At 34.8% G+C, this 15,155-nt stretch overlaps 1 protein-coding gene across 3 annotated transcripts in view; it reads left to right on the top strand.

Moving 5' to 3' along the window:
• The window catches only part of PPP1R12A (protein phosphatase 1 regulatory subunit 12A), a 124,297-nt gene that overhangs the window by 65,396 nt on the left and 43,746 nt on the right, over nt 1-15,155 (top strand). For all 3 annotated transcript variants that reach the window (XM_031589665.2, XM_031589664.2, XM_090139175.1), the window contains exons 4-8: nt 7,102-7,261; nt 9,054-9,198; nt 12,215-12,289; nt 12,703-12,791; nt 12,922-13,079. In XM_031589665.2, coding sequence (XP_031445525.1) covers nt 7,102-7,261; nt 9,054-9,198; nt 12,215-12,289; nt 12,703-12,791; nt 12,922-13,079 — 627 coding nt within the window. The remainder of the gene's footprint in view (nt 1-7,101; nt 7,262-9,053; nt 9,199-12,214; nt 12,290-12,702; nt 12,792-12,921; nt 13,080-15,155) is intronic.

Here is a 15,155-nt window from a genome sequence, read left to right as displayed (position 1 = left end):
AGTGGTTAAGCATGACCTTTCCCTGGTGAAGCCACGATAATGTATATATATAATTATATGTTTTAATGCATATTTTTACAGTGTAAAGAATCAACATGCAATTTTATTTTATTTTTTTTAATTTTTAATTGAGTTTAATTATTTTGAACAGCCCACTTATAAAATCAGCATTGGCAGTCAAAACTAAATGCCACAATTCACGGAAAATTTCAGACATATTTTATATATAAATATATTTATATATACATAGGTATATTTGGAAGTGGTTTTAATGCTTACATACTTACAGGTCTGTTACAGGACTTGGTAACATTGTTATTTTTGCAGTTAAATCTATCTAGATTAGTTCTGCAGAGTTTTAGCCTAGATATTTCATGTATGTGTTGTTCTAAGTGAATTTATCTTATTGTTTTATCTATATGGATTGTTATGTATGTATATTTTATATGCATGTATGTGTATATTCTATCTAGCTTCTTTGGCTGTTAGACCTCTAACATAAAGCTCTAAAATTAAGCTCTAAAATAACTTGTTTGTTTGTTTCAGTGTGGAATTAACACTGATATATGGTGACAGTTTCATCTTTGACAGTACATATGGTTAAATGCTTTAGCATTGCTCCTCATAAAGCAGTACCACAGTTTAGGTAAAACAAATGAACTGTGAAATCTGTGGAACATTAAACCCCAGTTCAGTGCTACTGGTAGTGGAACATAAGCAAATTTACTTTGAAAAGGAACAAACTCAAGTGACAAAAAAATCGTAGCCCTGTGTAGATAAAACATTCACTATAGCTTCTTTTTTTCCCGTGTTGCTTAGTTAATGCTCTGATTATGGTTTCCTACATATTGACATCAGGGCTTTTTTGTGGCAGAAGATTGCCTGGAGCGATCAGTCTGATTCATTGTGATTTCAAATATTTTGTAGTGATGATGTTTGACATTTGTTTCTGTTGGAAATCTGGGGAGAATTACCGTGTTAGCTTATCCTTTTTGCTGCTTCAGAGTTGAAGTCGGAGTCTTCTAATTGTGCAATTATTCTGTCTTCATCTCTTCATTTATATTTTTGACCAATTTTTAAAACCATTGAAATACATTTTACAGACATATCTGACTACAGCACAAAATTCATAGATGCAAATTACAGAACAATATACAATTTAGCTCTATATGACCTTACAGGCATAATAGAAAGAAGGATCCATCATGTTTGCTCATCCTGTTCTACCATTCAGACCCCAAAATCTAAATTACCTAGGGAGGAAATGGTCATCTACCCAAATTAATCTCCTGTTTTACAAGTCCTGTGATAAGGAGTGTTGTACATGAAAAAAATAGAGCTTATGTATTACTAACATCTTCTTTCAGTTATTCTGGAGTCCAAGTGCAACACTCCTCAGTTGTGACCCTTATTCACACTTCTTTTCTTATAAATTCTCCTGTGGGCCACGGGCCCCTAAACCAGGACACCTTGTATACTAGGAAGTATATATCAAGACTGGTTAATACAGGCTTTGCTGTCATTGTGAACTACCCTATAGGTGAAGCCACAGCACTCTTACAGTAGGGAAAGTGTTTTTCTACCCAAACTTTCACATGGGAGTAAAGACTGTACTGAATTTTGACTACTTTGGAGTAATTTTGCAACATTCTCTATTCTGATGTTTTAGTATTGTCTTTAGTATTTCATATAATAAAATAAATCTATTATATTGTTTCTAACGTGTGTGTGCAGTGGCTTAATTATTTCTTAAGCTTAAAACCTAGTTTCATTTTGTACTTTGTGAGAAGGTAAATTATAAATGTACCATTGAAAGTTAGAGATTTTTTTGACATGATTATGAACAGGGCACTCACACATAGCAAAATTAGGCATTCTGTGGAAATTATTCCAGCGTAGTGCAGAACAGCTATAATCTTTGCACGCCTTGTGTTTTAAATATTTCCTCTGTTTTACAAAAATACTTCCTCTTAGACCTGTTTTGTTGTCTCTCCATATGGCTAATGTCTCTGTCATGGGCTGGTCCCACATGTATAGATGTCACTGGAAATGTTTACCTTTAGTAAAAATATTAATATTTCCAATTTCTTGATATGATTCCCTGTGTTTCTGCTCTGTGGTATTTCAGCGTGCTGTAGTTAAGGAAGCTGATTTTTGCCAGTAGTGGGAAGCCTTTTCATGGGGGGTAGGTGAAAGCTGACAGACTTGAGAGCCACTTTGCTAGGCTACCACTTTAATTCCAGCTACCCCTTTAATAATATTTAAAACTCACCAGCTTAAAATGTTGGCACTCCTTGGGGTCTTGAGTAGGGTTAAGCATTACGGTTGAAGCGATTTTTTGGTGATGGAAGGTTATTTATCATCAGATGCCCTCTTAAAATTATTTTTAACTGCTTAAGCAGTTATTTTGAATTATAGGAGACATTCTTGAGGGGTGAGTTAGTGGGGAGAGGTGACGTGAGGTGAATCAGGAGTTCATGATACAGGGCAGCACTTAGTGTGTGTTAGGGAGATTGCTGCTTGTTTTTGAAGCAGAAGCCAGTGTTCCTCATTCTTCATCATAGGTGAATGTAATGACACTATCTCCAATGTATTGCTTAATTCAACTTTGTTTATGTGGACAAAATGCGAACTATTACATTTGTATATAAACATTAACTACATTAAGTAAAAAGTGGGTTGATCTTCCCTGTAGTATCTATAAAACATGCCTTTATATGGCCGAGCAGCGCTGAAACAATGATTCAGCATTTCAGTTCACGCTCAGTTTCTCTGAGCACTCACCGAACAGCGCGGGATTATCAAATCAGGTCAGAACTGTTGAATAGCACTTGTTGATCAGAAAAAAAATGAAAGCATTTAGCAATTAATTATTAACGATTTAAGCAGTCGTCAGGCAGCCAGAGGTTAAGCAAAGTAGAGCTGTAAGCAAAGGCTCCAGCTGTTCCGGAGCTGGGAGGCTGCACATTGCCATCTACGGGCCGTATGCAGAAAGTGGCCGGGAGGTGTGCCGAGCGTTATCTTCTTGTCCCTGATATCGTGCTGCAGAGTTTGGAAAACAAGAGCAGGGAGGAAGGTCCGTATAAGGTATCACAAAGACCGTTCATATTCCATTTTCTGTGTTTAATGAAGGGAGCAATATTTAGCTTATCTCGAAGCACTGCCTTTTTTTTTTTTTTTTTTTTGACACAAAGTCCAATTGCCAGTTAGTACTGTGAGTTTTCTTTCAATTGGCAAGATTACTTTCGTCTGTTGAAACATGATCAGAAACTTACTATCTTGTTAGCTACTGTATTAACGTAGATGTTTGTCCTCTGCAGCTGTTCTGCCTTGTTTGGGCTTCACAGATGCACAGATGGGAGGCTATATTTAATATTACTTACTGTTCCTGCAAAAGCATTGATATTTTTTCATTAATAGGTCAGGATAAGACAAGAGGGGGATGGTTTTAAACTAGAAGAGGGGAAGTTTAGGTTAGACATTAGGATGAAGTTCTTTACTCAGAGGGTGCTGAGGCGCTGGCACAGCTGCCCAGAGAAGCTGTGGTGTCCCATCCCTGGAAGCACTCAAGGCCAGGTTGCTGGGTGACCACCCTGCCAACAGCAGAGGGTTGGAACTGGATGGGCTTTATGGTCTCTTCTAACCCAAATCGTTCTTTGATTCTATGGTTTTGACATAATTTATTCTTCAGGTGTATGTGAAAATTATGTTTAAGGCTTCAGCCATTGGAATATCAGCATCAGGCTTTTCTCTATTGTTACTGTGCACTAAAGCACATCAGAACAAGCACACATGTGAGCAATTGTCCACTGAAACGAATTTATGTAGGATCGTTTGCATGGAAAAGTTACTTGAGCCGAGAAGTATTTCACTTAGAACTCTAGCATGCAAACAGGGTGGACATAATTCTAACTAGCATGATACATAAACTCCTTATTTGCATAATTGTGTCTGGCAAGAAACAGTAAAATGTAAATGATTTTACTCTAGGGAATTGTTTTCCCAAGGTCTGCTGATGTGCTGCTGTGTCATTCTGAAAAACAAACAAACACAGAGGCCCCAGAAATGTACGCTTTGCAATAGTTCATATGTACAACATGGAGAAGTCTTCTGGACGAATAAGAAGACATGAGTATAAAAATGTTATTGATTCAAAGTTCCTAGTCTTCATTCTTCATGTTGACCAGATTATAAAGACTTTAGTTATGTAAAATTTAATGTCTACAGATTTGTTTGTCATGCCTTGTATTGAAATTGGCAGTTTCATAAACAACAATTACTTTAATTTCTATCCCACTTTCTTTCAATATTTTAGCTTTTCCTTGGACTCTGCTTAGTGCTGCAGCAATGGTTTGTGTCTTCCTGCATCTTGCAGACTTCACCTCCAGATTTTTTCTTCAGTTTCCAATGCAAATTCATTGTGTTTATTAAATTGCAAAGGCTGAGATGACTGATCTGTGGGTTAAGTGGGTGAATGTAGAAATTCAATCAACTGCTTAAAATGCTTAATATATATATTGATATATATATAAAATAACCTGCTCGGTTATTTTATAATACCGAGGAAAGTTGCATCTTTATGTCCATCATTAACGTACAGTTTTTTACAAATAAATTCCTGTTTGCATATTTGTTGCTTTGGAGTATCTGTTATGATGAGAATGAATTGAAGAAGTAAAATCTGTTGCAGGCCTTTTTATGAAGCTTACAGCTGAACTGAATGTAGTAGTATTTGATATTGTTTACAAATAATAAAAAAAAAGTTATTTCAAAAACAAACAGAAACCCTCAACACTTCTTCAGCTGTAGTCATCTCTTGTTAGTTTGCTCTGAAGTTTGCTCTTGACCATTTAGATCTCAGCATTGTTTTTATGCATGTACCAAAAGGGAAGAAATAGGCACTACAACCTCCTTTTAGTTCAGGCATTTTTCATGTGTGAAAGGGATTTCAGCTCTGTCATACAATAGCTGACACCAAACAGATTACATTGTATTTCCAGAAGCATTTAATCGTCACATTCGTTCTGTTTGCATGTCAGTGAAGTTTTTGACTTGGGCACGCCATTTCAACGTGCCTTTTTTCATTTGTTGTATAATGGGGGAATTGCAGCTTTTGTTCTGACAATAGATGTGTTGTAATTACCTAAATTAATCAAAGGCATTCTCAGTGAGAAATATTTTATTATGTTCGTGCTATAGAAAATAATCAAGGAAATGCAAATTCATGTGTACCAGAATATAAATCTCAGTCTACCATCCATTGCCTGCTGGGTGTTTTAGCAGTGCCATCCTAATTACTTTTGGTTTGCCTGTTTGTTTCTCCACATCTGGCTTTTTATTGTCACAGAATTGGTAAAACTTGATGTAGGTGATTTACTATAATTTGTTTTACCATATGCTATGCAGTAGGAATGATGCATTACATTACAAATGATCATCTGTGTATTATTCTTTTCTATTTATGATGTTGGTAATTTCTTTAATGGAGACCATTTTAATCCTCAGCTCAATTCTTAGGCAAGAGTTAGATTGAATTTTGTTTGGTTTCTGTATTCTGAGTATTCATTCAGTCTGTAAAGAATGAATAGATCAGTTTCTTAGAAGACTGTACAGCCTGAAATTGCTTTTCATTATTAAGGCTTTGAGAATTAATTAAAGTTAATTATTTAGGTAGAATAGGGTTGAAAAGAGTTGTTCTAGGTTTCCACAGGTTTGTTTGTTGTCTCTTTATATTCTACTTTGATTACTTGGACTATTAGAAAAGTTACATGATGCAAATGTGCTTGCTGGAGAAGAAGTTTGGGAACACGTGAAGCTTCTGCAGGACATATTGAAAGAAAGTAGAATTCTGAGCCAAGGAGCAGGAGAGATTTTGTATCTGTCCCAAATATTTTAAAAATATTCCTGCTGCTTTATGGGCTGTAAAGGCTATTGTTGAAATTTGTGATTGTACTCAGTAAATCAGTGCATGCTTTCAGATAATCATTATAAAATTATGTTTTCCTCCAAAAGAAAATAAAAAATCAGAGGAGCAGCAGATTTTTCCCAAGACTCTGCACAGCAGTGTCTAAGATTAAACAGGTCATATACATGGATTCATTTTGAAGAACGTTGGTCTACTGATGAATTTACTTTCAGAAGTTCACCCAGTTATATTTTGTACTCATAATAATCACAGTTCCTAAGACCTTTTACTTGGCAAAGATGTCAGCGTTCAGTCAATGCAGTGCAATACTCCTGCATAATTCTCTCTAAATACTGCTTTTCTGCTATGTTTTTTAGATCTCTCTGTGTGGTAGCTGTTAAAAAATGCTCACAAATACATATTTTGCTTTGTGTATTCAGAGCTTGAGCCTTCTTTCTGTCTAAACTACTGTATGTAATTGTAAGTGTTACATCATGTTTGTCCATTTTCATCAGTGTCAGAGATATTTTTGTAGAATGTGCTATAAAAATGACTTTAAAGCATGCTGTGTTTTTTTTTCCTCTCATGATTTGGAGATTTCAGAAGGCTTGGATTAGATGGTTTCTGTTTTATAGGGATTGAAGACTATTTTTTTTAAGAAGAAAGTCTTAGGAAAGTATAGCAAATGTAGTTCTATCTCTCTATAAAAACATGGTTTTCTCTTTTTTGTAAATATTCAGCATGTTCAGAAGCTAAGCTGTTCCTCTTCCTGTTGATTTCTTCTAGTAAAAAATTGTAGCTGGTTTCTGGTTGCTACAGATACAGACAAGACTAATACTTTGGGGTTTTGTAAGGTTAAACTTTAAATTTCCACTCTTATTGTAACATGTCACTTCAGAAATTGTGACTGTGATGGTAAAAGTTATTAAAATCGGAGGGCTCATTTTTATAGCTTTTTTTTTCTTTTGGTAAAACCTCTGTTATGCAGACAAAGTCTGTTACTGATGTTTTAATGGATGTTTCTCTAAGTTCTTGGGGTTCGTCTTCAAGATACTCATATCTAGCTGTAAATACTATTCATATAATTTTATTGTATCATGGAAGTGTGATATAAGGTTTGTCACATCATTGAATTTAAGTATTTGAATTCTAACATGGTGTCCTCTCTTTCCTTCTTCCCTTTGTGTCTGTATTAGGGGTTGATATAGAGGCAGCTCGAAAAGAAGAAGAGCGAATAATGCTTAGAGATGCACGACAGTGGCTCAACAGTGGCCATATAAATGATGTCAGGCACGCGAAATCTGGTGGTACAGCACTTCATGTTGCTGCTGCTAAGGGCTATACAGAAGTCTTAAAGTAAGTGTGATTTAAATGGAAATTTTTGATTGTCTTGTTGAGATATTGCAGCTTGGAATTGACACAGTAGGACGTATCTGTCTTCTGAGGGTTGTAAATTTGGAAATTACAGTCTCTAGAACTGCCTTTTCCTCAAAGCTTGATTTAATGTTTTCAAGTACTCATAAATCTTGATGCTTTTAGTTTTCCAGATGTCATTCAAAATGTGAACTGAATGTACATGATGAGCCTTAGTGCTCAGAAAGGAAGCTGACAAAAAATCTTTACCCGTTTCTAAAGCCAACTGTGTAAACAAGTTTAATATCTTTTTATAATGCCAGCTAGCATTCTAGTTAAAGAGTATTTTCAAGATGCCTGGGTTAATTTGGATACACAGCAGAATCCATGTTCTAGACTAAAGGCTTTCAGACCTAAAAAAATAAAGAATTTAATTGTGCTGTTTTCGAGGTCGTTGAAGATCATGACTCTTGAAGTCATTCATGGAAGGCTTTTGGTGTCCCTCTGATTCACAGATAGCTTTTCAGTAATATAGTATAGCACAGATTATATGCAGTAATGGAGGTTTCATTTCAGCTTTTATTGAAGTAGAAGAACACCATACTTGATAATGCATTGCTTTACTGTGATTATAAATATATTTGACTGTTTTGGCAGGACTAGTAATAGTTACACATTGTAAAAAATGAATGAAAAAGAGTACACACTGTGTAAGTATAGCTAACATTAAGATTTGTAAAGCTTTGTCAATGCCATAGTTGACTGCCAGAACTTTTTTAGATGTTACAGGTGATTTAGCGAATAGGAGAATAAACTGGATGCCTCATCATGATAAAAAGAAGTAATTCTATTGGAAAGAATATTTTTTATTTTACAGTAGTGTGCATCTGTAAGAGATTTATATTTATAATTGTTGGGCTTATTTTTAACCTCTGTCAGTGTCTTTTCTGTAGTCCAGTCCATGTACTTATTCTAGGAGGAGAGAAAACACACCCAGACAATTTTCTTGATGGTTTCAAAATAGCAGAAATGTGCTCTGTGAAGGATACAAGGCTGCAAGGCTTTGTGTGGAAGTTGTGGTGGTTATTACTTTAAGTATATTGTCTATTGAGTTACGAATAGAATTTTTTTAGAAGAGCACGTCAAGGTTATGTGATTTTTATTAAGTGTAGGGTGTGTTTCAGAGAACTGAAGACCATTTACACAAACTGTTTGTCAGGTTGAGTGCCTGTTGTCACTTCAACACTCACTTCAGAGCTGTACCAAATTCACGTGTTAAATGCATGCTGAAAAGCAGATCCCCCATTTGAGGAGTTCTGCTGCTACTCAGAGAACAACTGAAGCGTGTAAACATTAGGTTGTTACAGCATCAAATGTTAGTGGCAGGAGATGCAAGCTTCAAGCAACTACTATTAGAAGAAAAGGAAGTTTTAATAATTTACTATATAAGAACTCACTAGCAATTTTTGACACTTCACATTCCTTGAAAAGGCTTTTTTGCCATTGCTGCACATATAGAGAAAAATACCTACCATATAGGCAGAATGGAATTTGAATGAGAAAGAAATAATAAACAGAAAAGGATTTTTTTTTCTTGAATTTTCCTTAAAAGTAAATATGATGAACACAGGTATTTCTGGGAGGAAATAAAATTAATCAATTGACATTAATTCAACTAAAATATGTATAGTTTATGAGAAAGGAGAAAGGTATTGCTGTCCAATAATTCCATCATTTTACAGCATTTACTATCTCTCTCAGCACAGTCAAGAACTAATTCTCTGAATTTCTTTAGGCTTTTAATACAGGCTCGCTATGATGTAAATATTAAAGATTATGATGGCTGGACACCACTTCATGCTGCTGCTCACTGGGGTAAAGAAGAAGCATGTCGCATTTTAGTGGAAAACCTTTGTGATATGGAGGCTGTCAACAAAGTGGTAGGATTTTTATGTAATCCTTGTCAAGATACAAAGTTCTGGTCTCTAAAGTGACTTTAGAAGCCAGGGTAAGAGAAGTGATGATAAACTGCTGTTTACTGTACATGGAGCTTTATATAATGCATGTTTTGTCAAAACAGCATGTTTGTGTCCATAACTAAATTCCCTGACTGTCCAAATTGGTTTCAAGACCTACTTTATACTCATTTCTATATCATATGATCCATGGAATCTTTTACAATGAAATTCAAAATAGTTTTATTGATATTTCAGACTTATGAAATTAGTGACTAGATAGACTGCAAACAGGCAGTCAGCATTTGTTTGCCAAAGACAACTATGATGCTTTTGGGTAGCGTTGGGCATTAGCATTTGCTTTTAACTCCTAAAATCAGCTTGTGTTGAAATACTGATGAGAAATCACTGTGCTGGTTTGGAGGTACTCTTAGAAACTTTTAGGCATCTGTGGACTGCCTGGACATAACTTGGATGCTACCTAAGTTGTATTTCCTTGACTTGTGCACAAAGGCCTGTCAAGTTTTTGGCTTTGCAAGACCTTGCTCCCAACAGGTACAAGTATACTGATGATTCACATAGGTGTCACAAGGAGCCAAGACTCTTTGTTCAACTGTGTAAGTGCTGAACCTCCCTTTTTTCTCTTTGCATCACATTCTACAGCTAGATTCTGATCTGCTTTTCAGTTTCTAGCAATATTGTGTATGTAGATTTCCTGCCCAACCTTTAGCATGGTTTCTTCACTGAATTTTCATTTTTTAAGTTTTTAAGTTTCTTTTTAAGTTAATTAGGGAAATAGGCACATACAGACTCTTAATTAGATAATGAATTTGCCAGTATTTATATAAAAACAAAGTTAAGATTGCTAATAATAAAATAAATCTGGAATTTATGTTTCAAGTAGTATAACTCTGTTTCTATATAATACTTATAGAACTTCTTGAGATCAGCTATATGATTGTATCAGGTAGTCAGAAGTGCTTGTAGTGGTTGGCGACCCTGCCTGTGGCAGGAGGGTTGAAACAAGATGATCATTATGGTCCTTTTCAACCCAGGCCATTCTATGATTCTATGAAAAGCTGATGCAATTAGTTGAAGCCAGTTTATCGAGTTATCTGCTAGACATAAAATGTCAGGGTTAACAGGGTTCATGAGAATGTGAGGGGTGGTATTCCTGAGAACACTCATAAAAATGTATTCAGCTCAACTGAGGCAAGAATAAGAAGAAAGGAGCTACAGAGAGTTAGGAATTGTTTATTTGGGGCATAGACTTGTCTGTGCAAGCTAAGAGTGTTTTGCCTGTTAAGTTCTTCAGTAAGCCATTAAGTGATTTTGCTTGTAGAGACTGAGAACTCCACTACATCTGGTTTCAGTTGTAGGTGCTTAGCTCCACAGAGAACTCAGCCATTATTGTTCAGGCACTTAACTTCAGGTATTAATATCTGTGTAGTGAGTTTAGATACATCCTTCCAACTACAAAAGGGTTGTTTTGTTTTTTCAAAATTATGTTTTGTGGTCAAAGTAGGTCTACTGTGATGGTTTTTTGGAAATAAACCCACTTAATAGCTGCCTAAAAGTAGAAAGCCAGATAAAACCTGTGATCACGATGCAAATGTAAATTATAGATAATTTTGTTGTTTAGTTTCCAAGTTAGTGCTGTGCTATGTTTAATGGAATAGTTCACGTCAGAGGACCTCACGCTTTTTTGGGTAATGTTTGTTGGAAGGAGCATGTGCTCCTGGTGTATGATCAGAAGCTTTATGTTTGTGAAAAATTAGTGACTTAAAAGGTCTGTTCTTTCTAACCACTTAAGACAGCCTTCACAATCCAATCAGTAGCATGTTCGTCTGTAGTTAATGTTCTGCTAGAATTAAATAAGCAGTGAGACAAATCTGAACACCTTTTGTTGTCTTTCTCATCTGTTGTGACCACTTTAAATTGGCAACTCTGTGGTTATTGTACAAAAGCATTTATATTACTGATCTTGTAATCCCACCACACTTCAGCATGTCCTCCCAACATGCTGATGCATCTGCATTTGTACCCATTGCCGTAGGCCTAAATTCTAAACTAACCCTAAATGCAAACTTCCAAGTAGAAAACATTGTACTGTAGTATCAAAGCAAGTAAGTTAGGCTTTCTTTGTGAAACTGTGAGAGCTTCAGTCTTTCTTGTCTTCTTCAAACAGAGGAGAAGTAAGAAATTTGCAACCTTTATCAATTCAAATCTTAAAGATAGTATCTCGTGTCCTGTGGGCATCTGGTCTAATCAAGAATTGTACTGACCATGTAGTTGATGTAAGATACATCAAGGAGAAGAAATTCCAGCTGATGGCATTATTTTCTAATAGTGAATGTTTATTCAAGCATCTTCCATGAAAATCACCCACAGAAGGGGATGAGAACAAACAACGGTAGCAGATCATTTCCAAAATGGAACAGGACATGTAAATACAGTTCTAAAGTAAAAATACGAAAGTGCAACCATTAAAATGCAGTACGGTTTACTTAAATAATTTAAATAATTTACTTAAATAATTTTAAAAAATCAACCACACTTGGTAGTCTGAAGATGGACAGGATGCTAACTGGTTTGTGTTGATCCAAACAATTGCCATTGGAATAGCTGTTTGGAACTAATATTGTGTATTTCATTCTTTCAATAGGTTTGTTGGTTTTTTTTTTCCTTAATAGGGTTTTTTTTTTTCCCTTGAAAAGACAATAACATTCTATTGAAGTCATGTTTTTCTGTCTTAAAAAGTGTTTAGTCATTAGCATTAGGTATAGATGTTTCTTTTTCAATTACAAAAGAATAAGTAATATTACAAAATTGTTTTCAATCACTGACAGACTAACAGTTTGTAATAAAGCTTGGCTTATATGTTCTAATTTCTCAGAATGATTGTGCTCCTTACCCACAACATCAATGGGATAAGGCATCATAATCTGTTGCACTGAAATTCTGTTGTACAAAATGGTGTTTCACTTTTCCTTTTCTCCAGGGGCAGACAGCATTTGATGTGGCAGATGAGGATATTCTAGGATATTTAGAAGAATTACAAAAGAAGCAAAATCTGGTAGGCCTTTTTCATGTGTATAAATAATATTTTATTATGCATATGATGATATTTCATAGTTAGCTCAAAATAACACATAGATTAAAATTAAAGTTTTGATTTGAGGCTTCAACTCCAATAATGCCAGCTGTCATCTCAACTGTCTTTCCATGCCATTATTTGGTCAGTTATGGTGACCATAAAGCCCTGGATTAGAGAAAATCCTTACTTATTTGCCTTCTCCAGTAGGTATTTTATGATCTCAAGCAGTAGCAATCAACCAGCAGTTTCTTAGAAATAACAGATTCTGAGATATTAGAATTTTGAAGTTTATATACTTCATTGTTCTCAGTAGTTGAGGGCTCTCTGCTAGTGATTTTGTCACATAGATGCCATTCTATCAGTTTAACTGCATTATTCTATTTGTTTTGAAGCTTCATAGTGAAAAACGTGAAAAGAAATCTCCCCTAATTGAATCCACAGCCAACTTGGATAATAACCAGACACAGAAAACATTTAAAAAGTAAGTAAACCAGGGAAATGATGAGCTCTTAATGAAAAATGTAATTTCACCAGCTGTCACAATGTCCTACCTGGACATTGTTTTAGTAATTTTTTCAGTACTTAGGAAGTATTTTTCTTTCCAAATTCAGTAAAGAGACATTGATTATGGAGCAAGAAAAGAATGCATCTAGTATAGAGTCTCTGGAGCAGGAGAAAGCAGATGAAGAGGAAGAGGGAAAGAAGGATGAATCCAGTTGTTCCAGTGAAGAAGAAGAAGATGATGACTCAGAATCCGAAGCGGAGACAGGTATGTTATTTGGCTATTGTATTCAAGTTTTTGCTTTAGAAATTTATTTAGGATCACAGGATGGAGAGTCAAATATATTAAGTTTCACTTCTGCATTTCACTAAGCTTACAATCACTTTAAAGGATATTTATGTATGACTAAATTCAAGTCATAACACAGATACAAAGGTGCCTTTATTAGTGGCGTTCATGGTTAAAGGAGTTAATCTACTTATTTGATTGTCTATTTAGCAACTAATTTTAATTAATTATATGGAATGTATAAGCCTTAAGTAGCATGTCAAAAAAACATTGAAGAAGTTAAAAGGTCAGAGGAGAGCTGAAGTCTTTGTTAGCAGTGTTTCCTCATGGACTTGGCATAGAGATTGAAACAGCAGATACACAAGCATTCTCATTTGTGCTTACCATCCTGAAGTAAATACCAATGGATATGGCAATTGTAGATATTCATAAAGTGCTGGTGTATATACTTACTCTTGATTATGGATCAAGATTAGGATGATCATTATATCCATGTATTCTTATTTCATTGTTCTCGCTATCCAGATTTATGAGCGCTTCCTGTAATTATTACTGAATATAGAAAAGTACCCTTGTGTATACATTTATTCCTTCTACTGTTATTCCTTTTTATTTGTCCCATATTTTGTCTTCTGTTGCTTGTCTTGTCACGTGTATTGTTTTTCACTGATTGCTGTGGTGACTGATTAAGTGTACATGAAATTTACTATGAAGTTACAGGCACAGTCATTCAGTACAGCATCTCTTGGTCAACAGTTTGCTCTTCAGTGGAATTTAGCTTGCTTTTTTTTTCTTGAAAGATTTTCAGAGTCTTAAAGCAAATAACAATGTAAGAACAGCACAGCAATCTTTTTCAAATTAGAAGACAAATATCAAGTAGGCAGTGTTTCTAAACATAACTATTCAATCCTAATGAAAGGGTTCAGAATTACAGTTCAGTAATACAATACACAGAAGTGGATGTCATTAGAAGTGTCTTGCTAATATTTTATATTTATGCTTTTTAAAGTGAGTAAACCTATTTGGTGAGCTGTCAGTTCTATTTTAAAGCATTTTATTCTAGTGTATTGACTTGAAATGCTGAGGTTAAAAGGGGATTTTAGAGCTAATAAATGTATCATATATATCTTATCTAGGCAGAAATAAAAATAAAATATGAAATCAAAATAGCTGTTTTCTTGGAGTTTTTTAAGGTTTTTTATTTATTTTTTTTGTAAGCTAACATTTCATTAAGCAGGAACAAAAGTTTGTCACATTTTTAAATTATTCTCTCACCTCGTATAGTTGCATCTCTTATTTACAGAGACTGAGCTTGGACAAACGCAGAACACTTGTGCTACATAACATGTAGTACTTTCTCAGTCAGTGAACTAACTGTAACGTCTCCTGAACTTTCTGATTCTGGTAACTGTGTTCTCTTCGTTTCCAGTGGACAGTTTGTGCCAGGAAAATTTGACTGTGACACAAGAATTAATTTATGTAAACTTTGGGGTTTTTAATATCAACAAGGCTTTATCATACTTTATTTGGCAAGCTGGACTTTAAGCTTTTCCCTGCAGAACTGCATCTCTCAGTTTCAAGCTTGTGCTTTCCCTTTTTTCTCATTTTTCACCTTAAGGTGGTTTTCTCGTGAAAAATCTTAAGCTTATGAAGAGCATTTTGGTTGTAGAATGTTTTAACGTTAAAATACTACATTTTGAAAATTATAACATTGTTAACAATGTTCTGAAGTACTGTAAACTGTCTGATTTCTAATCTGTTAGTAAATTCAAAATGTTTTCCTAAAACTTCCATTCTGAGAGTACAGCTTAAAAATAAATGTGTTTCTGTAAGATGAAGCAGTGAAATATGATTACAAAACTAAAAAGATAAGGAAACAAACTAAAAATCAAAACTTTCATCAGTTCAGTTTTTAAGCTTACTTTCTTTGAGATAATTCTGTATTTTTTTGAAAATTACTCTTAGCTCAGCAATGCGTGTTCTGTCTGTCCTTGCAACAATTTCAGAATACAGATGGAAAAAATCCATTTTTTCCATCTTTTCCTCTCACTCCTG

This window comes from Phasianus colchicus, chromosome 1, assembly GCF_987193195.1.
Source record: "Phasianus colchicus chromosome 1, bPhaCol1.hap1.1, whole genome shotgun sequence".
NCBI classification, from domain to species: domain Eukaryota; kingdom Metazoa; phylum Chordata; class Aves; order Galliformes; family Phasianidae; genus Phasianus; species Phasianus colchicus.
This window is presented reverse-complemented; position numbering and strand designations above follow the sequence as displayed.